Genomic DNA, 22,722 nt, shown 5'->3' with positions numbered 1-22,722 from the left:
AAAAAAATATATATATATATATATATACTTGCCCTCAAGCTGCCCTCAACCTTCAAATTTAACAGGCCTTTGGTGAGAAAAAAGGGAACGTGTGTGCAAGTGCGTGCATGAGGTTTGAGAAACGCCATGCGATACAAGCCTGGCTTGTTTTAGAGAGCCCCACAGATAATTGATTGTAATGTGCAATAACACCGTACCACCTTTACACGCCATTCTACCTACACCCACCTCTCATCCACCCCCATCTTGTTTTAGAACCTATATGAATGGGACTAGCCCGTTCCCAGATCTAATTAAAACAGACTCAGCTGACCCCTCTGCACCAGTATATTACCACCTTGTCCACTGTGGCATATTACGTTCTTAAAAATGGCCACAACAGTATAACCTGTCCTACAAGCTCTTCTAGAACCTCACCAAGACCCCACCTATCCCATCTACCCATCAAGAGGTAAAGTTAAGTCCCCTCCCCTTCGATCTGGGCAGACTTGTAACTCTGTTGTAACCGACAGAATATGGCAGAAGTGATGCTTCAAGATTTCCAAGGCAAGGTCATAAAAGGTAATGCATCTTCTCCTTCGGTAGCTTGAACACAGGCCTTTGGAGCATTGAGCAAAATGTCTGACTACTCTGAAGCTCCCAGGCTCCAAGGAAGCCAGGCCATATGGAAAGGCCATGTAAAATATTCCAGAAGACAACCACAGCTGAGTTCCTTGTCAGCAATTCTTAGGCATGTGAGTGAAGAGGCTTCCAGATGTTTCCAGCCCTCAAATGTTGGATCCCTAGCCTTTGAGTCTTTCCAGATGAAGACCCAGACATTGTGAAGTAGAAACAAGCCATCTCACCTGTGATGCCTGAATTGACCAACAGGATCCATGAACATAAAAATGGCTGCTTTACATCCCTAAGTTGTGGTGTGATTTGTATACTTACAATAGTAACTGAACAGTTACAATTTTAATAGTTACTATTAGTTACAGATCTATCATTAAAGACAGAATTAAGGATCAATCCATCTGAATGAAGCCTCAGAACTCCACCTAAATCAGTTACCAAACTGACTCCTGACCACGTTACATTTATAAATTCCATTTACTGCTTCAGGCATAGATTTTGACATTTCTATCCTCCCTCTAGTCAGTGCCATTTTATTAACGCATTACTTGAAATTTACCTTCCTGAAATTTCACTCTCCAACTTCCTGACCACATCACCACTCCCTGACCTCCAGTCCCCAGAATTTGGAACCCAGTGACTACAATGGCTTACCTCCATCAGAAACTCTGGTCTGTTGGCAGTTGCTACATCATTCAGGAAATGAGAAAAAAAAGAATCCAAGAGAAAAATGATGTAATTATGCTAGCTAAACTCAAAGCTTACTATAATCTTTTTATAAGAAGCAGACCAGTAAAGCCATTTACCTATGATACAAAGATAATCCAAAACAGTAAATAATGAAACATACTTTATATGTGTCTTTCAACTGCACTCTATCATTTCTAAAACATTATCTCCCTTTCAAAATATTTAATATTAAAATTACTTTACCTTCTCCGAACAGTCACAAAATGACAATATGGGGAAATCAGTACAAGTATATAAGGCAAGAAGTAGTAATCTGTTTGAGAAGAAAATACGTCAAGAATAATTCACAATCTTGGGGTGCCCAGGTGGCTCAGGTCATGATCTCGGGGACCTGGGATCCAGCCCTGGGTCAGCTCCCTGCTCAGTGGGGAGTCTACTTCTCCCTTTCCCTCTACCCTTCCCCCCACCTGCTTGCGCTTGTTTTCTCTCTCTCTCTCAAGTAAATAAAATCTTTAAAAATAATTCACAATCTCAAAAAAAAAAATAATTCACAATCTCAAAAAAAAAAAAAAATTCACAATCTCAACTAAAAAATAAATACAAATTACTACATAGTTAACATTATATAACCAGTTCTCATCCACTAGCTGAACTAAGGTGTTAAACTGATGAATAGTAAAAATTAAATTCTAACAATGTCTAATGAAAAAAAGTCTATTAACACTTAATCTTTTTTAAATTATAAAATAAAAAAATCAGAAGCTTATTATTCATGATGCCAAAACATTCCCCTATAATGTAAAGACTAATAATCAAAAGAAAAGGATGTTAACAAAAGGCCAGATCATTAAAGCATCAGCTGCCTATATTAGCTTACAGACATAAATGCTGGAGAAATTATGGTCCTCTTCCCATCTAACAAATGATACAATTTATTTGTATGAAGTTCTAGTCAGTGCTCTAGTTTATCAGGTAACAGAATAGGACATGGGGGCAATTCCATGACAATATCTAAGGATGCTATATACCCTAGGATAAATTCACCCAACAAACTTTCTTGAAAATCCAAATGCAGATTAAGTCATGATGAAACTTCTTTGGTTTATAAAAGTTCTTAAAGATAAAAATATATAATCAGCACAAAAACATAGCTAAATGTATAAGCATAATGAAACGCCTTTTACGGTTTCTATTTTGCTACCGTAGTTACAGTTAATGGGAATTGCCATGACAAAATGATTGTTTTTATGAAAAGAACCCTCTTTATCACTAACCAATCAAATTTCATTTTTATTACTGATGTAGAAAAGTTCAAAACCATGATTCATTTATAGAGCACACAAAAATAAGTGTTCAAGAACGGAGGATCATTTACAAAGCAATAAAAAATTAAAACGTGCATTTCTCTTACTGGCAAGGCAAATACTTCTACACGTTTGCTGAACATTATAATTTCTGTCTTTGAACAAAAAATGAGAAGCCTGAATTTAATATCTCATCTCCATTCGGTATCTTCAGTCCATCTGATAACTGCTTATCAAGAAATTTCAAAAATGTTTGAAAAATGTTAAAAAGTTTGATGATATTTTCTTTCAATTTTCACTCAGGGAAGGCTTGAGCTAACGTTAATAACTCAAGTCTTCACAGAAATAAGACTAGCAAATCTCTATGGGGTACCCATCATCAAATCTTTTTTTTTTTAAGATTTTATTTATTTATTCGACAGAGATAGAGACAGCCAGTGAGAGAGGGAACACAAGCAGGGGGAGTGGGAGAGGAAGAAGCAGGCTCACAGCAGAAGAGCCTGATGTGGGGCTCGATCCCAGAACGCAGGGATCACGCCCTGAGCCGAAGGCAGACACTTAACCGCTGTGCCACCCAGGCGCCCCCATCATCAAATCTTTTAAATAAAAAACTAAAAATCATGTAATTTCAGAACATGGAATGTTAATAAAGCATACAAGAAAATTAAAACTCACATTATGATTAACTATGGACTACTTTAGGATCAGAAACTTTCAACTGATCTTAACATCATATCAAAGTTTTCTAAAAGGCAATGAAACATTGCCTCTGAGAATTTGGTTTCCAACCTATTCATGAATATAAGTGTGATAAAATGAAATAAGCCACACTGTTCTCAATAAATTGTACTTTGCCTCCACTCTGAAGTAGAACCTATTGTCTTTGCTTTTCCATCTGCCCTCTCAACTCCCCTTCACTCGTGCCAGGGGATAAGCACTATAGCGTGAGACTATTCACATGACTCATACAAATGAAAGAAGATTCTCTGAAATGTGATGGCCAGTCCAGTAACTTCTCAATAATTCCTCAATGCCTTCCTCAATCTCAGAGAATTCTCAGAATACTAAGCAAAACTAACGATGTATCTTTTTTTCAAGAATGAAAGAATTGAACACATTGTATTTTTTCAATTATCTGCTACAATCATCATCATTAGATAGTCAGGCATGCAGATATAAGAGCTTTGAGTATCAGATATAACAGCTCTATCACTTTCTGCATTCTCAATAAACCTTGTGAGCAATAGCATCACTTTTATTTTACAAAGGACTTTTAAACTATGTTTTCCACTTCTTTGAGCTTCTAGTACCCTTCCAAACTGATTTTTAAAGCCCACATTTCCAGGGTGCCTGGCTGGCTCAATCTGTTAAATGTCTGACTCTTGATTTCAGCTCAGGTCATGATCTCAGGATTGTGAGACTGAGCCCCAAGCCCGGCTCTGTGCTAAACGCGAGGCTGCTTAAGATTCTCTCTCTCTCTCTCTCTCCCCCTTTCCCTCTGCCCCGCCCTCCCCTACCCCATGCTCGCTCTTAAATAAATAAAATTCTCTCTCTCTCTCTCTCTCAAAAATAAATAAATAAAGTCCACATTTCCTGGTACTTACGTGGAATAGAGATGAAAACAGAAAATATTTTACTGATGATATAAAAATAAAGTGTTGTAAATATGCCTGTCCTGATAAAACTTACTTTCAAGATGCTTACATATGGGTTCCATTGGAACCCGTAAAACTACTTTTCCAGATCATAATATAAATTAATGCTACTGCTAGAATGAAGTTATTAATAAATTTTAATAATTAAGCACCCACATGCCCACAATGAGATAAATGAAATATTGCAAGTCTTTTTTTATCCTTTATATAGTTTACTGAGCTTCTAAATAAAGAACAGAACAGATATTGTACTGATTTCAAAAGATTAATAATTACAGTATGAAATTCACTGATATGCTTAAAATATAGCAAGGCTGTGGTGAAGTAATAAGGTCATTCAGAAAGATGGTATAGGGTTACTAGAAATAAAGACACTTTGGACAACATGCTGTCCAATACAGCAAAAGAGTAACTTAAAAATATAACATCCTCAAAGGCACTCAGGCAATAAAAGTGGTAACAGAAACTACTATGTACCACTGTAAACTAGATGCTTGATATGTTATAAAATATTTTACCCCTTTTACAAATAAGGAAACCGTGGCCCGGGACAGTCTGCCCAAAATCACAGAGCAAGAGGCAGAGAGCCGAACTTAGAACTCAGTTCTGTCTTACTCGTAAGGCCCGGTTCCTAACCTTTATATTCTGTTACCTAAGGAGCTTCAATTTCCTCATCTATAAAACAAGAATAATATCTATCAAACAGGATCAAATTGCTAATATTAGCAATTATGTATCTAAATCATCCAGAACAGTGGCTCAAAAAGGGATGCTTACTCTTATTACCAGTAACTAGATAATTACCAGCTAAGTTTTTTTTTTAAGATTTTATTTTATTTTATTTATTTGACAGAGAGAGAGACAGCCAGCAAGAGAGGGAACACAAGCAGGGGGAGTGGGAGAGGAAGAAGCAGGCTCCCAGTGGAGCAGGGAGCCCGATGCGAGGCTCCATCCCAGGACCCTGGGATCACGCCCTGAGCTGAAGGCAGACGCTTAACCACTGCACCACCCAGGCGCCCCACCAGCTAAGTTTTTAAGGCCAAATGTCTTGGCAATGTCTAATAAACAGACCGCCACTTCATCAGAGGCAAAATCTGGTAAAAGAGAAAAACTGACAGGCAAACAGCTAACAATGATATTAATGAACACTTATGGAGCGCTTACAGTGTGCTGGACACAAGGCTAAGCATTATTATCTTTTCTCATCATCTTTAAAAAATATAAAATTATCTTCACCATTTTGCAAATAAAAAACCTAAGGCTTAAAAATGCAAGTAATTTGCCCAAGGTCACACATTTAGTAAGTAGTCATGTCTGATGTACTCCAAAGTCTATCGGAAGTATAAAAGCAAGGTGAAAGAAATGACTGATACGGCACCAGGCTGACTCAATCTGTGGAGCATATGACCCCCTTGATCTCAGGGGTTGGAAGTTCGAACCCCACGTTGGGTGTAGAGAACACTTAAAAATAAAATCTTAAAAAAAAAAAAAGTGATTGACACTAAAAGTGACTGACACTGTGGGAGATTTCTGCTGTTTACTGCTCAGCACCTCTCTCTCCTTTTGTGTGCATTTGATGGTTCTGTGGAGCCCTTAAGCCTGGAGCCACTTCTAGCACAGGCATAAGCAAGGGAGTCAAGGCTTGTCCATCACAGTACTCCATCCTTTTGGCTACAGTGACTGCTCCAAATGTGCTCACACAACCCAAATGGGGATAATTCAACTCTCCCCTAGGATATATACCCCAGTGACAGTAAAAAATTAAAAAGAAAATAAAAACTTCATAATGTGGAAAATCTTGCCATTAAAAAAAAAACACCAATCAAATGAGAATTTAAAATACACAGGGGCGCCTGGGTGGCACAGTCGTTAAGCGTCTGCCTTCAGCTCAGGGCGTGATCCCAGCGTTCTGGGATCCAGCCCCACATCAGGCTTCTCCGCTAGGAGCCTGCTTCTTCCTCTCCCACTCCCCCTGCTTGTGTTCCCTCTCTCGCTGGCTGTCTCTCTCTGTCAAATAAATAAATAAAATCTTTAAAAGATAATAAAATAAAATAAAATACACAGGCTGTTATAAAAGATTTTGAAAATGATTCAATATCCAGGATCTTTTTATCCCTCTTTCAAAGTTCTAAATCAAGGATATCATCATCTAAAGATCCAAGCTATTAATTCAAAAATTGAAAATTAAGAAAATTCAAAATTAAAATTCAAAATAATTTATCCTTTCTTTCCATATTATTAAATAACAAGAACAATTCAAAAACTTTTTCCACTTTAAGAAATTTATGCAAAGAACTACTCAGTAGACCCACAATTATGTCTATGAAAGCACTGTTCACATCAGAGAAAAATAATATATACCAGTGATGGCTTTAGGATACATCAACTTGGCTAGACTGAACTACAGTTGCCAGAATTCCCTTTCTACTGTTTCTGATTACAGTGAGCTACAGGGACATTCTCTAGCAGGCTCCGGGAGGACAAAAGAGAAGCAACAGCCATTTTGTAGCATGTAAACACCTTCTCCGTGCCCGTTATCCAAACACTAATTTAGGCGCTGCTGTGAAGGGATTTTGCTGATACAAATTAAGTCCCCAATTAGTTGACTTTACATTCATCTAAAGGGAGATTATCCTGGGTGTGCCTGATTTAATCTTTTGGAAGTCTTTTAACAGAGGGCCTAAGAGTTCATACACTGCAAGCAGCACCTGCTGCATATGCCTTTTCTTCCTCCTGGATCTCCCCTTCCTGGCTGCCTACTTTGTGGACATGGTCCTTGGTTGACCAACCCCCACAACAGCACAAGCCAATTCCCTGTGTGTGTGTGTGTGTGTGTGTGTGTGTGTGTATGCGCGCGCATGCATGCTTGTGTAGAGACACAGATACAAAGCTAGAGCTAGAGCCAAAGCTAGAGCTAGAGATCAAGGTCCTACAGTTTCTGCTTCTCTGGTTGAATTAATCTAACACACTAAATAACCACAAAAATGAGACTAGATAAGTAAACTATGATTTCTTCATTACAATGAAATACTGTGTAACCACTGAAAATGATGATATGTAATTCCATTGGCAGACAAGGAAACATCTCAATGTTAGATGACAAAATAGGTTACAAAAAAGTACGTACATTTTGTATTATTTATGTGTGTGTGTTTTTTTTTTTTTTTTTAATTTAGGGGCAGAGAACAAGATAGCTCTGCTCACCAAAGTTTTAATGATGATGGTGAAACTTTAAAGTCTTAATCTGGGTGTTATGATTTTAGGCGATTGTTATTTTCTTCTTCAGATTCTTTTGGATTACCTCATTGTCTACAATGGCCATGTATCATAATTATTATCAGAAGAAAAAAAAGAGAGAGAGAAAGAACCAGTTCTCATTTGGCAGGAAAAAATGTAAGAGAGACTAACAGGTTAAAATGTGCCCAGTCTTAAGGGACAAACAAGAGTTATCCAAGCAAATTGGGCATTTCAGGCAGAGTACAGTATGTGCCAAAGATGAACTCTACAAATAGTTTAGAAAGGTGAGAATTTAAGAGTGACAAGAGATGAGGCTGAAGAGATGGACTAACTTATGGCAGGTCTTATATGACAGTCCCGAACTAATGAAGACGTTAAAACAAGAGGAGTCACATTTGCATTTTAGGAAAATAACAATAAAATAACATAAGCAAAACCCCACTGAGGCTGCAGTGCAGAGACTGTATTGGAAGGAGGCCATACTAGAAACATGGAAACCAATTCAGACACTACCACAGTAATCCAAGTGAGAAATGACGAAGTCCTGAACTCAGGTAATAGCAGTGGAGATAAAGAAAGTAAGCCACTAAGGTACAGTAAGGATTAAAAACTGGGGGAGTTTGGTGGAGAATACACTGATAGTAAAGAGACAAAAATGGTTCACTTAACCTGGGGAGTTCAGAGAAGTCTTCCAAAAAGATGCCTTAAGAATAAGGCTCTCTCGGGCGCCTGGGTGGCACAGCGGTTAGGCGTCTGCCTTCAGCTCAGGGCNCCTGGGTGGCACAGCGGTTAAGCATCTGCCTTCGGCTCAGGGCGTGATCCCGGCGTTATGGGATCGAGCCCCACATCAGGCTCCTCCGCTATGAGCCTGCTTCTTCCTCTCCCACTCCCCCTGCTTGTGTTCCCTCTCTCGCTGGCTGTCTCTATCTCTGTCGAATAAATAAATAAAATCTTTAAAAAAAAAAAAAAAAAAGAATAAGGCTCTCTCGAGATGCCCTTCAACAGATGACTGGATTAAGATGTGGTCCATATATACTATGGAATATTACTCAGCTATCAGAAAGAACGAATTCTCAACATTTGCTGCAACATGGACGGCACTGGAGGAGATATTGCTAAGTGAAGTAAGTCAAGCAGAGAAAGACAATTATCATATGATTTCTCTCATCTATGGATCATAAGAACTAGGATGATCGGTAGGGGAAGAAAGGGATAAAGAAAGGGGGGGTAATCAGAAGGGGGAATGAAACATGAGAGACTATGGAGTATGAGAAACAAACTGAGGGCCTCAGAGGGGAGGGGGGTGGGGGATTGGGATACACCGGTGACGGGTAGTAAGCAGGGCACGTATTGCATGGTGCACTGGGTGTTATACGCAAAATGAAGCATCGAACTTTACATCGGAATCCGGGGATGTACTGTATGGTGACTAACATAATATAATAAAAAATCATGAAAAAAAAAAGAATAAGGCTCTCAAGAATATTACAGATAGATGCAAGACGCCTTTAAACGTTTCCAAAAGAAATATCAGTGTGTTGGCTCACACCCACTGAAAGGAAAAATAATAAGCAAACACTAAAAATGAGAGCATTCAACTACAAAAACAGATTCACAGTTACTTATTGTATTTATAATAAGACTATATAGATATGTATCTCTAATCTCTTGAGGTTGACCTCTTCCAAGAAAATCAAATTACTGCCAGAAATAAAATACTCCGCATAGTTACTTGATCTGAGTCACACTTATAAGTCACTTATAAGTCAAACATAATGTTTCATATAAATTAGTTATTTTAGCCACCCCTTATTTCACTGCTTGCCCAAATACAATCTTTTAAATTTTTTAAATTACAATCGTTTAAACTACACAAGTAAAATATTCTCACTATAACAATTCAAACTATTCAGAAATGTAGTTCCTCTACCCTCCACCAACTCCCTACCCTTATTACTCTGAAATTACTAGTTAAAATGAGTTGAACATTCTATGTTTTTCTTTGCTTACATAAACATATACAGGTTTGTATAGGGTTTATTTAACAACAATGGGTTCATACAGTATATATATTATCCTATAACTTGTTTTTACTTAGGATAATCATAAATTTCAAGCCAATATATTTAACAGGTATATCTCTTCATTTCTATTATTGTAATAATGTGGGCATACCATAATTTGACATATATTGAGGACATTTCTGGTTTTTTGCTATTAAAATTTATGCTATAATGAATACTGCTATATATTGCTTTAAATAATGGCACTTATATTTCTGTCAGATAAATTCCCTGAAAAGTTTCTGGGTCAAAGGATAGCATTCTAATCAATATTGCTATATTAAGTTCTCAAAAACTAATAATAATTTACAGACTCACCAACAGTCTGAGGGCAGATGTTTTCCCCCATACCCCTGTCAGTTCTAGAAATTATATTTATTTTTGCCCATTTGACTAAATGGAAAACTTTATCTACTTTTAGTGACAGCATCTTTTCATATGCTCATTGTCCATTTGCATTTCCCCATTTGTGAATTGCCTGTTCCTATCCTTTACTCTTGATCCTGTTTTCTTTTTCACTAATTTTTGTAGAAACTTATGTGTTTATCATATAAAGCTTTTTAAATTTTTCTGCAATCAAATCTGCCAATTTTTTCTCCCAGGGATTCTGGACTCTGTGTCTTGCTTAGGCCTCCTCTGCTACCCGAGATTACTGAAACTATCTCCTATATTTTCTCCTAATTATTTTATTACAATTTGGTGTTTGTCCTTATTTTACATTTAGATCTTTAATTCATTTGGAATTTATTCTTGTGGTGTATGACTTAGGAGTTGTCCCAACACCATTTATTGAATTATGCATCTTTAAATCCCTCCTTCTACAGTAGTAGATTACAAATAGCCAAGATGGCACACAAATGAAATTCCTAGGAATTCTTAAATTTCACTAACTGAAACAAAATTCCAAACTTATCAAAAGTTTATTAAAAGAGATTTATCATTTTTTCTTTAGAAGAAATCACACTTTGGGACATATGTATACAGTATACCAGAATCAGCACACAATGGTGAAATAAGTTGATTTTTTTTAACATAGCAGAAATGGAAATTAAATCAATGAGCTAACTTTTTTTTTTTTAAGATTTTATTTATTTATTTGACAGAGAGAGACAGTCAGCGAGAGAGGCAACACAAGCAGGGGGAGTGGGAGAGGAAGAAGCAGGCTCCTAGCGGATGAGCCTGATGTGGGGCTTGATCCCAGAATGCCAACACCGGGATCACGCCCTGAGCCGAACGCAGGCGCTTAACGACTGGGCCACCCAGGTGCCCCTGAGCTAACTTTTAACATAAACAGTAAAAATAGAAATAATTATTGTTTGAAATCTCAAGCTTATTCATTGATTCAAGTCACAAATATTTACTAAGCACCAACTAACAGGTGTTCAGGATATAATGTGGGCCAAAACAAGTAGATTCCTACTTTCATGAAGCCTGTAATCTAGTGAGAGCTTCTCTCTCTTCCAGAAACAATGTATTTAAATGAAAAAAGAAAAAAAGAAATGTATGTTCATACAAATGCAATGCAATGAAAAACATTTTGGCAAATTTTATGACACATTCGGTACTTTCCATTTCCAAAATACTACTTCATTTCAAATGTACCTATTTATCCTGGTAACTGTCTCTTTACTTATATTGAAAATACTGCTAGGAAATTAAGATTAACTCCATTTAAAGATTAGCTATTACCCATCAACCTACACCTGCAATACCTATGTCTAGTCTCGCTTCCTCAACAATATTTAATTTCTTTCACTACGGTAAATAAGAACCTCGAAAACAGAAATCTATTTACATCAGCCACGTTCAGTCCATCAAATCAAAGGTGTTTCTAAAAAGTATATGTAGGGGCGCCTGGGTGGCACAGCGGTTAAGCGTCTGCCTTTGGCTCAGGGCGTGATCCCGGCGTTATGGGATCGAGCCCCACATCAGGCTCCTCTGCTATGAGCCTGCTTCTTCCTCTCCCACTCCCCCTGCTTGTGTTCCCTTTCTCGCTGGCTGTCTCTATCTCTGTTGAATAAATAAATAAAATCTTTAAAAAAAATAAATAAAAATAAAAAATAAAAAGTATATGTAGACTTAAAGACTTTCCGGTGAATCCTAGAGATTTAGCAAATGACAGTACTGTATTGCTTGGAGAGGAAGCAAGAACTTCGGTGGCCGTTAAATGGCATCAGGCAACAAGGGCAACTCATTAGTGACAATCACCTTAAACTTCAGATCTCACGACCGAGGCTACCCCCACTCTCAGACTGAAGCCTTATAATACCTGGCCCTTGTGGCCACGCCCCCCAAACCAACCCACAGCCTCCTCCACGCACCCTAGCCCCTCCGGACCCAACCCGGAGCTGCACAAAGTACGCCCGCGAGAAGGAAAACGGTATTACTGCCCCTGCGGTGTGACCTTGGCTAAGTGTCTCCCCCTCAGTTTTCTCATTCGTGAGATGAGGCTGGTACTCCATGCCCGCCTCTATCCCCAGGCCTGGGTGCAGCACCTAATGCCACAAAAGGCAAAGCTGCAGCCCTAAACCCCACGCTGCTCCCCGCCACTGCCCCGCGCCGCCCCCGCCTCCACCCGCAGCCCGAGGCCAGGCGCGCTACCTGCGATCTGCGAGACGAAGGCTTCTGCCACTAGAGACATGTCTGCTGGGCTGCCCTGCGCCCGCGGTTTCTACTCCCCACGGCCCTCAGCGTCTTCTTCTGAAACCCCGGCGTCTCCTGCTGCTACCAGGCGTGATCCCGGCTCGGGGCTCGGACTCGCACAGCCCACCCAGGCGCCCGTGGAGGCGGTGAGGACCCCAAGGTTACCGCCAGGCCTGGCCGGGAACTTCCGGCGCGGCTGACAGTGGAGGGAGAGCACTTCCGCCGGGGCCACCACCGCGCTCCTCCCCCAGTCCGAGTTCCCGAGTTCCCGAGTCCCAATCTCCTCGCGGCCGCCCGGAGTCCGGGGGCGGGTTGCCTGCTTCCCGAGCGCTCTAGACTCCGCGGAAAGAGGGAGGATATCCTGGAGGTTTTCAGTATCCTTTCTGTAAGCGAGAATTTTCTAAGCAAGTTATGATTTTTTTCTCTTTTAAGAATTATTTCTTTATGCGAGAGCTTGAGCGAGAGCCCAAGCGGGGGGAGGGGCAGACTCCCTGATGCGGGGCCAGCGCGGGGCTCAGAGCTGGATCTCACAACCCTGAGATCATGACCTCAGTGGGGTGTTTAACAGACTGAGCCACCCAGGCGCCCCCGCAAGTAATGTTTTTAAGCGCACCATACCAGTTCCTTTAAAAAATGTATACAGCATTCCATTTCATGTCAACTTCTCAACAACCAAGAAGTCAATATTGTTATCGCCATTTTATGGATAAGGAGAGTTTAAACTGCCTGCTCAGGGAGTATGATGGGGCCCAGGTTCAAATACATGTTGCATTTCCTCTGTTTCGCTAGACTGCTAGCTTGATTAGCCCATGACAGACATTAGTGTTTATTCCGTTATTCAAAAGTGCTTGCCAAAGAGGAGGCATGAGCAGCTCCTAAGCTGAGAGGTAGTTTGCCCTTCAATTCTGGACATCCGAAACGAAGCTCATCTTGTAGAATGAGATAAGTTTCACGCACTTCTCCCTTTTGGGGGGTGAGAGGGCAGGAAGAGGAGGAGACATTAAATCCATAAGTGACTTTTTATACAGTTTATACAGCATATAATTAAAGAAACGTCAGGGTATGTTACAGATTTAGAAGCATAAAATATTACAAGTGAAACTGACTTCAGAGATCATCTGGTGAGCCAAGGCCCCCTTTCACTGATGAGAAATTCATAACAGACTACCACAAACTAAATGGCTTAAAACAACAGAAATTTGTTCTGTCCCAATTTTAGAAGTTGGAAGTCCAAAGTCAAGGTGTCCACAGGGCCATGCTTTCTCTCAATAGGAAAAATCTTTCCCTGACTCTTTGTAGCTTCTGGAGGTGCCAGCAATCTTTGGCCTCCTTGGTTTATAGACCCATCAACTCAAGTCTCTGGTTTCATCATCACATGGCAGAGTATGTTTGTATCCAAATTTCCCTCTTCTTAATAAGGACACCAGTCATTAAATTAGAGTCTACCCTAATCTGGCATGACCTCATCTTAACTGATTTTATCTGCAAAGACTATTTCCAAATAATTATGCTCACATTCATAGGTACCAGAGATTACAAACTTGAACATAACTTTTTTTTTTTCTTTTTGGGATGAGGGGGGACACAATTCTACCCACCAAACTAAATAATAAGTTTTTTGAAGGATAAATCATTAATATTTGCATCACCTTTGCAACTAGAAAACTTGTTAAACTAAATTTAAATTTACTCAAAAACGTACATGAACATAAATACAGCAATGTTTTAAGAAACAGTATCTTCTCACTGGCTGAGATTCAGAGTTGACAAGGGGTTGAAATAATAGGTTTTTCTTCTTTGTGCTGAGGGAGATAACACTGATGGTAAAGAATATGCTGTGCCCAGTTTCTTCCTCCTTATCCCATGAACAATACTGACCAAGAAAAATTAACTGTTCCAGGATATGGGGAATCAATTGAAAAAAAAAGCTTTCAATTCCTATCTGCTTCTCTGCACAGTGAACTAGTATAACTTGTGAAAGTGAAGATCTGTCACCTATTCTAGTTCTGTTACCAAGTTTGGTTTGTCACTTTTTAAAAGCTGGAATAAAATTTTTGACTACTTTTTGACACTTGCAGATTTTTTTTTTAAGATTTCTCCATATCATAGAGATTATGTGGGAACCTGCACCAAAGGCCTTAGGATTCCACCAGGGAATCCAAAATCCAACAAATCCAAAGGGCAAAGGTGAGCCCCAAAGTAGGAGAACAGCAAGATCCAGGGACTGGGCATACATGTAAAAGAAACAGAGCAAGATTAGAGGCAAAGGAGAATGTGCCCTCAAAATTTTAGTTAGGTGTCTGTGTTTGATGCATAGCACATCGACGAACTGGGCTGGCTCAAAGGTACTGGCTCGGGACTGACACCAACCCTATTCTAGCAAGCTTTTGAGAAAGAAACAGGGATCTGCTGGGGACACTGTCTATACTCAACCCTTTCATCATTGTAGCTGGGGAAACAGACTCATCAGCACCATATGGATTCACTTTTTCTCCCTGACTGATGGTTCCTTTGCTTCCCACACAGGCTAATTTAGACTGGAAAGAATCTATAATGTGGGAGGTCTTTATTACTAAAAATTAGATCCAATAAAATGCAGATGTCCTGATGGTATCCACAAACAAGCTGTCTTTGAATAAATAACCAACTGGAGTAAATGTTTTTATGCATCTGTATAAGAACAACTAGCAGATTTAAAACTGAAGGTCTGTTTAAGATCACAATTAAGGAAAATACAAGAAAACAAGCCACTGGAATTTTTAAGGATGAGGTTATAAAACAAAAGTGCTAGGGAATCCATATGTTACTAAAAGGATAATCACACAATTATTGAAAATAAAATATTAATGCATGATGTGAACATTGTTTGCCCTAATAAAATCAGTTTTCTTGCAAAACTGTTCTATCATGAAAATTTTTTCATGTCTCTAATCTAGATTTTATATTACTATATTAAATAGGAAATACAGAGCTACCATGATGAATATATACTTTATTAACATTAAAATACTAAGGCATTTTATTTGCATTTTGTTTTTCTCTGACAGAATGTTAACATTTTAAATGTAAATATTTTCTTTTTCGAAAAATGCCTGCAAGATAAAATTTAGGCTGAGATTCCTTCAAAATTATACTATTTACTTGACAATGTTAAGATAAATTCAGGCCTTTTTTATCAAATTAGTCTCCCCCTTCCCACCCCCATCAACAGAATTAATTATGGATAATTCAATCAATCCAAATAAAGTGTGAATACTATTAAAAACACTAAGGTAACCATGTTATGCCCTGGAGCTTTTTTGTTCATCTGTTAACAGTTTTTACTTCTTTAAAAATAATGGAATTGTTGGGGCGCCTGGGTGGCACAGCGGTTAAGCATCTGCCTTCGGCTCAGGGCGTGATCCCGGTGTTATGGGATCGAGCCCCACATCAGGCTCTTCTGCTATGAGCCTGCTTCTTCCTCTCCCATTCCCCCTGCTTGTGTTCCCTCTCTCGCTGGCTGTCTCTATCTCTGTCGAATAAATAAATAAAATCTTAAAAAAAAATGAATTGTAGACAACTACAAGCAATCTAATATATGGGGTTTGCAAAGATATTTTTTAAAGGGTACAGAAATGTGGCAGCCATTTGTCCTCACATCTCTCAACTCCTCTTTCATCCATTTTGTTTAATTCCTAAGACATCATGATCGACCCAGAACTAAGTTCTTATCATTTTCTCACTTTCTGATCCTGCCCTCTTGTATTTTAGGCTAGCACACCTTCAAATGAACTACAGGCATATTGACTACAGCACTACACTTTGGGAAATATCTACGCTATTGATTATAGTGGGCCTGAATTCTTCTAATATTGACTGGTTTTCAACAGTAATTAAAATGCTAAATTTCCAAAATATTCTGCCAAATTAGGCACTTTCATAGCTGTATGTTATTATTGGGAGTTGAGTCTTTTAACTATATCTAGTGAGGGTGATTTTCACGGGTGGTTGAAAAATATCTTATCTACTGTTCCAGGAACTGAATTAGGACTTTCCTGGTTGCAAGTTATAAAGACACAATTAAACCCAGCTAAGCAAGTTGAAGTATTGCCTTGAAGTGGTAGAAAATATTCCAGAGTAGTTCACAAAATTGAATGGAGAGTTCTAGAAACCAGGGTGTCAGCTCTCTGTCTCTCCTTCTACCTCTCATTTCTGTTCAGCTTTATTCTTTCTCCCTGAAAACACACCTTCTCCCAGCTGGCAGGAAAAATAGCTGCCTATAGCACCAACTTAACATCTTCTTAGCTTGGCAGCCCCAACTTCCATAAATTAATCCCAGGGAAGAATTATAATTGTTTGGATGTTGTCACCTGTGAATGAAACACTTTGTCCAAGTGAATAGGTTCAGTGATCAAGCCTGCAAGGGAGGTATAGGATCTGTTATGAAGGAAAAATGAGAGAAAAGATACAAGGCAGCCAATATCATAGTACCACAGTCCACAAGAAGAATCAAGCATGCTATAGTGGGGCTACCACTTGTTTTAAAACTACAAAAGTAGGGGCTCCTGGGTGGCACAGTGGTTAAGCGTCTGCCTTCAGCTCAGGGAGTGATCCCAGCGTTATAGGATCGAACCCCACATCAGGCTCCTCCGCTAGGAGCCTACTTCTTCCTCTCCCACTCCCCCTGCTTGTGTTCCCTCTCTCGCTGGCTGTCTCTATCTCTGTCAAATAAATAAATAAAATCTTTAAAAATAAATAAATAAATAAAACTACAAAAGTCATTTAAGCTCTTTAATATTTTTATTTCCATAAAGGGGCTAATGTAATGATGCCTTAACTACAGCCCCTGGGGTGGGGGAAGAGGAGAGAAATTCAGATGATCGTGTTAACTAAGAGGAAAAGCTAAGGATGCCTTCAACAGATTATTATATTTATTTATGTAGCAATTTATTATATTACTAAATGTAATGAGCTAACTCAACCCTAAATCACTATAGCAGTAAACTTACAGTTTTTCAAAAAAAACAAAAACCCACACACAATTGTCTCCTCCCGTGGCGTATATACTGCCCTTCCAGAGCTAGCTAACGAGGATATGTACTTTCTGAAGCTACAAATAATATGTGTGAATAAAACAACACGGAAAACATGAATGATGCTATGTTAAGTAAAAAGAGCAGAATTAGAAATGTACTTTATTGTGAATACAACTACATAAAAACATGTATATAAAAAAAATTTCTCAAGTGTGATAAAACCTTGATACAATAGGGTGGAATTTTCTTTTTTTTTTTCTTTTTGCTGTTTTTTAAACTCTCTGTAACATTTTTATGCCACTTACACCATTGAGGGGGAAAAGTGTTTTTATCACCCTCAATAGAACTTTAAAGGTGACTAATATGGCAAGTGCTCCGACCTGTCTACATCTAGGCCTTGCATAATATAGGCCTTATTAGCCTTAATTATACTGCCGAGAACTTATCTTAGACCAGCTCCATGTTCTGTAGCAGAGATTCGCTTCCATGGTAATAGTGAGAGAAGAACACATGCAGATAGAACCGCATCCAAAATACCTTATTTTTGTAAGTCCTTATGTAAGACTGTGTACAGATAGGAAAGCATATCTCGTTGTATGACTAGTATTGTTTAATACTGAATGATGTGTGATGAAAACTGGCAAATGTTGTAGATCAGCTGTAGACAGTGTTGTTTTTGTTGATCGATTGGCATTGGTTTTAAACTTTATCGGAGTTGTCATATTTTACCTATAACCCTTACACAAAGCTGAAGAGTTGGCGATGGTGATTAAGAAGCCTGAAGCAAGAGTGTCTACAACATGAGTGTCGAAAACAAGGTAAAGAGATGGGCCTAAGACAACAGAAATTTGAAAGCACTCCTGAGCACTTGGAGTCACTTTGAGAAAGTTTCCCATGATGGAGAACTAGGTCACCTCTGATATAATGTGATCATCTAGAAGATTGCACCCAATGACACGACCACCAGTATTTTCCTTGCCTTCTTTTCAAATTAGAATCTATCTTCGAGAATGAGATTCGTTTCACTCCATTCATTCATCAGGTAATTATTGGACCACACTGTGCAATGCTGGGCCCTCACCTAAATCTTGGAGATATTATAGTGAACAAAATTCAGTGTCTGCTCTGAATTACAATCCAGTTGGAAAGATGCTTAGGCAAACAAGCCATTTAGACACAGTGTAACAAGAGCTATGAAAGAATGTCTGTATAAGGGTGCCTGGGTGGCTCAGTTTTTGTAGCAGCTGCTTTCAGCTCACGTCATGATATCAGGGTCCTGGGATTGAGCTCCATGTTGGGTCCATGCTGAACAGGGAGCCTGCTTCTCCCTCTCCCTCTGCCCCGCTTATGTGCTCCCTCTCTCTCAAATAAATAAATAAAATCTTAAAAAGAAAGAGTGTGTGCACCCATTTAGTCATAAGCAATGTTACCTAAGAAATGTTTCAAGCTGTCATGTTGCAATAGCTACCACAACTCTTCAGTATAAGTGAAATGCCCTTGCCAGGCTACCAAATTTAAATATATGAAAAATACCTTCTTGGGCTGGTGTGAAGTATACCTTCAGTAATCCAAAAGCTTGCCAACTATCTTACACAAAACTTGACTTTGGCACATGTTTAAATCTTACAGTCTTTAAGGGGCACAACATCCTTTTTTTCATGGCAATTTTTAATTTTTCCTTTCTAGATAAAATGAAAACATTTCACTATATAATTCTTCAAAATTAAAAGCAACCATCTTAAGCTGTTGCTCAGGTCAAATTTCAGTGTGAAATATTTGGTAACTTGCCAGCTTCCTTCTTTTTCAACAGCATCCCAGAAACTCAAATGGAATAGAAACAACTAATATTGGGTAGCATCACCTCTTGCCAATCACAGCAGTGGTTTCCGTTTTGTCTCTGGAAAGTTTTTTATAAGTGACTGAATATTTCTGTCTTCACTGTTGAACCCAGTCATTCACATGAACCCACATGAATTTTATCTAGATCTTCTATTTAGATTTTTGGGGGGAATTTTTAAATTTACATTCAATTAATTAACATATCATGTATTATTAGTTTCAGAGGTAGAGGTCAGTGATTCATCAGTCCTATGTAACACCCAGTGCTCATTGCTTCACATGCCCTCCTTAATGCCCATGATGCAGTTACCCCATCCTCCCATCCCCCTTCCCTCCAGCAACCCTCAGTTCCTATGATTAAGAGTCTCTTATGGTTTGTCTCCCTCTCTGATTTCATTCTGTCTTATTTTTAACTCTCTTCCCCTATGATCCTCTGTTTTGTTTCTTAAATTCCACATATGAGTGAGATCATATGATAATTCTTTCTCTGATTGACTTATTTCGCTTAGCATAATACCCTCTAATTCCATCCACATCACTGCAAATGGCAAGACTTCTTTTTTTTTTTTTTGATGGCTGAGTACTATACCATTCTGTGTGTATGTGTGTGTGTGTATATATATATATACACATACATATATATCTACATATATTTCTACACACATATGTGTGTAGATATATATATATGTGTGTGTGTGTATATGTGTACACCACATCTTTTTTATCCATTCATCTGTCAGTGGACATCTGGGCTCCTTCCATCCTTTGGCTATTGTGGACACTGCTGCTGTAATCATTGGACTGCAGGTGCCTCTTTGGATCACTACATTTGTATCTTTGGTGTAGATACCCAGTAGTGCAATTAGTCGTAGGGTAGCTCTATTTTCAGCTTTTCGAGGAACCTTCATACTGTTTTCCAGAGTGGCTGCACCAGCTTGCATTCCCACCAACAGTGTATAGGGTTCCTCTTTCTCCACATCCTTGCCAACATCTGTTGTTTCCTGAGTTGTTAATTTTAGCCATTCTGACTTGTGTGAGGTGGTATCTTATTGTGGTTTTGATTTGTATTTCCTGTAGGTTGTCTTTTGGTTTGCATTTTTTCATGTGTCTGTTGGCCATTTGTATGTTTTCTTTGGAGAAATGTCTGTTCATGTCTTCTGCCCATTTCTTGACTGGATTCTTTGTTCTTTGGGTGTTGCGGTTGATAAGTTCTTTATAGATTTTGGATACTAGCCCTTTATATGTCATTTGCAAATATCTTCTCCCATTCTGTAGGTTGTCTTTTGGTTTTGTGGACTATTTCTTTTGCTGTGCAAAAGATTTTATCTTGATGAAGTCCCAACAGTTCATTTTTGCCTTTTTTTCCCCTTCCCTTTGTAGACGTGTCTAGCAAGAAGTTGCTGTGGCCAAGGTCACAGAGGTTGCTGCCTGTGTTCTCCTCTAGGATTTTGATGGATTCCTGTCTCACATTTATGGCTTTCATCCATTTTGAGTCCATTTTTGTGTATGGTGTAAGGAAATGGTCCAGTTTCATTCTTCTGCATGTAGCTGTCCAATTTTCCCCACACCATTTGTTGAAGAGACTGTCTTTTTTTCTACTGGATATTCTTTACTGCTTTGTCGAAGATTAGTTGACCATAGAGTTGAGGGTCCATTTCTGGGTTCTGTAATCTGTTCCATTGATCTATGTGTCTGTTTTTGTGCCAGTACCATACTGTCTTGATGATTACAGCTCTGTAATAGAGCTTAAAGTCTGGAATTGTGATGCCTCCAGCTTTAGTTTTCTTTTTCAACATTCCTTTGGCTACTGGGGGTCTTTTCTGGTTCCATACAAATTTTAGGATATTTGTTCCAGCTCTGTGAAAAAAGTTGACGGTATTTTGATAGGGATTGCTTTGAATGTATAGATTGCTTTAAATAGCATAGATATTTTAACAATATTTATTCTTCCAATCCATGAGCATGGAACGTTTTTCCATTTCTTTGTGTCTTCCTCAATTTCTTTCAAGAGTGTCCTATAGTTTTCTGAGTACAGATTCTTTGTCTCTTTGGTTAGGTTTATTCCTAGGTATCTTATTGTTTTTGGTGCAATTGTAAATGGGATCAACCCCTTAATTTCTCTTTCTTCTGCTCATTGTTAGTGTATAGAAATGCAACTGATTTCTGTGCATATCCTGCCACTTTGCTCAATTCCTGTATTATTTCTATCAATTTGGGGTGGAATCTTTTGGGTTTTCCACATAGAGTATCATGTCATCTGCGAAGAGTGAGAGTTTGACTTCTTCTTTGCCGATTTGGATGCCTTTTATTTTTTTGTTGTTGTTGTCTGATTGCTGATGCTAGGATTTCTAGTACTATGTTGAACAGCAGTGGTGGGAGTGGACATCCCTGCCATGTTCCTGACCTTAGGGGAAAAGCTCTCAGTTTTCCCCATCGAGAATGATATTCACTGTAGGCCTTTCATAGATGGCTTTTATGATCTTAAGGTATGTTTCCTCTATCCCTACACTGTGAAGAGTTTTAATCAGGAAAGGATGCTGTTCTTTGTCAAATGCTTTTCCTGTATCTATTGAGAGGATCATAAGGTTCTTGTTCTTTCTTTTACTAATGTAGTGTATCACGTTGATTGATTTGTGGATGTTGAACCACCCCTGCAGCCCAGGAATAAATCTCACTTGGTTGTGGTGAATAATCCTTTTAATGTACTGTTGGATCCTATTGGCTCGTATCTTGGTGAGATCTTCTATTTAGTTTTGTCTGTATTCTACTGTTAGTAGAGAACCTAATTCCAAGTATAAAAATCACAAAGAACAGCTGCCTCTGCTTTGTTCGAAGTTGTATTACTTTTTAAGATTGTATTAATTTATTTGAGACAGAGAGAGAGTACACAAGTGGGGGGGTGGGCAGAGGGACCAACAGACTCCTCTCTGAGCTTGGAGCCAGTCCATGGGGCTCAATCCCAGGACCCCGAGATCATGACCTGAGCTGAAGTCACACGCTTAACCAACCGAGCCACTCAGGTCCCCCAACTAGTAGTGTCATCAGGCTGCTCTTCCAATTCAGGAAAAAGAGATATTGCATGTGGAGCACTCAACCGAAGTATCAGAAACTCAAATAAGAAGGCCTTTCACTAGCTTAAGGAAGGATGAGGGAGGGGCACCAGCGGGGAGCCTGCTTCTCCATCTCCCTCTGCCTGCTGCTCCCTGCTTGTGCTCTCACTCTCTGTCAAATAAATAGATAAAATCTGAAGGAAGGAAGGAAGGGAGGGAGGGAGGGAGGGAGGAAGGAAGGAAGGAAAGGGAATCCAGTGTCTCCAAACAGGATGCCCTCATCCAGTTTTCTCCAGAGGATTTATAGCCAGACTGAGAGAAGAGAACCCCCTATCTGAGAGAAGAGAGCCTGCCTATATAACATATCTATAGAAGTGTAGTTACACACACACGTAAACACAAATAGGAAAAACAAAGTATCTCAGTATGTTAAAATGAGATGAAGATAGAGTGAGCAAAGATGATACCTAAAAGAATAAATTTTAGGGTTGCCTGGGTGGCTAAGCTGGTTGATTGACTGACTCCTGATCTTAGCTCGGGTCTTGATCTCAGGGTTGTGGGTTTGGGCCCCGTGTTGGGCTCCACACTGGCATGGAGCCTACCTAAAAAAA

At 39.0% G+C, this 22,722-nt stretch overlaps 1 protein-coding gene and 1 long non-coding RNA gene across 3 annotated transcripts in view; one reads left to right on the top strand and one right to left on the bottom strand.

The window, feature by feature from the left end:
- The window catches only part of MTX2 (metaxin 2), a 55,740-nt gene extending 43,343 nt beyond the window's left edge, over positions 1–12,397 (bottom strand). The window contains exon 1 of the mRNA XM_011236967.3: positions 12,166–12,397. Coding sequence (XP_011235269.1) covers positions 12,166–12,205 — 40 coding nt within the window. The 5' untranslated portion in view covers positions 12,206–12,397. The remainder of the gene's footprint in view (positions 1–12,165) is intronic.
- Positions 12,398–12,437: 40 nt separating this feature from the next.
- LOC109491205 overlaps positions 12,438–22,722 on the top strand; it is a 17,050-nt gene continuing 6,765 nt past the window's right edge. Inside the window, exons 1-2 of one of the 2 annotated variants that reach the window (XR_002144537.2) lie at positions 12,438–12,581; positions 17,971–18,040. This is a non-coding gene — a long non-coding RNA (uncharacterized LOC109491205). Of the gene's footprint in view, positions 12,593–17,970; positions 18,041–22,722 lie in introns of both variants that reach the window. The other variant, XR_002144538.2, reaches the window with a different exon arrangement.

This window comes from Ailuropoda melanoleuca, chromosome 2, assembly GCF_002007445.2.
Source record: "Ailuropoda melanoleuca isolate Jingjing chromosome 2, ASM200744v2, whole genome shotgun sequence".
Taxonomy (NCBI): domain Eukaryota; kingdom Metazoa; phylum Chordata; class Mammalia; order Carnivora; family Ursidae; genus Ailuropoda; species Ailuropoda melanoleuca.
Note: the sequence above shows the minus strand (reverse complement) of the source record. Positions and strands in the feature narration are given on the sequence as shown.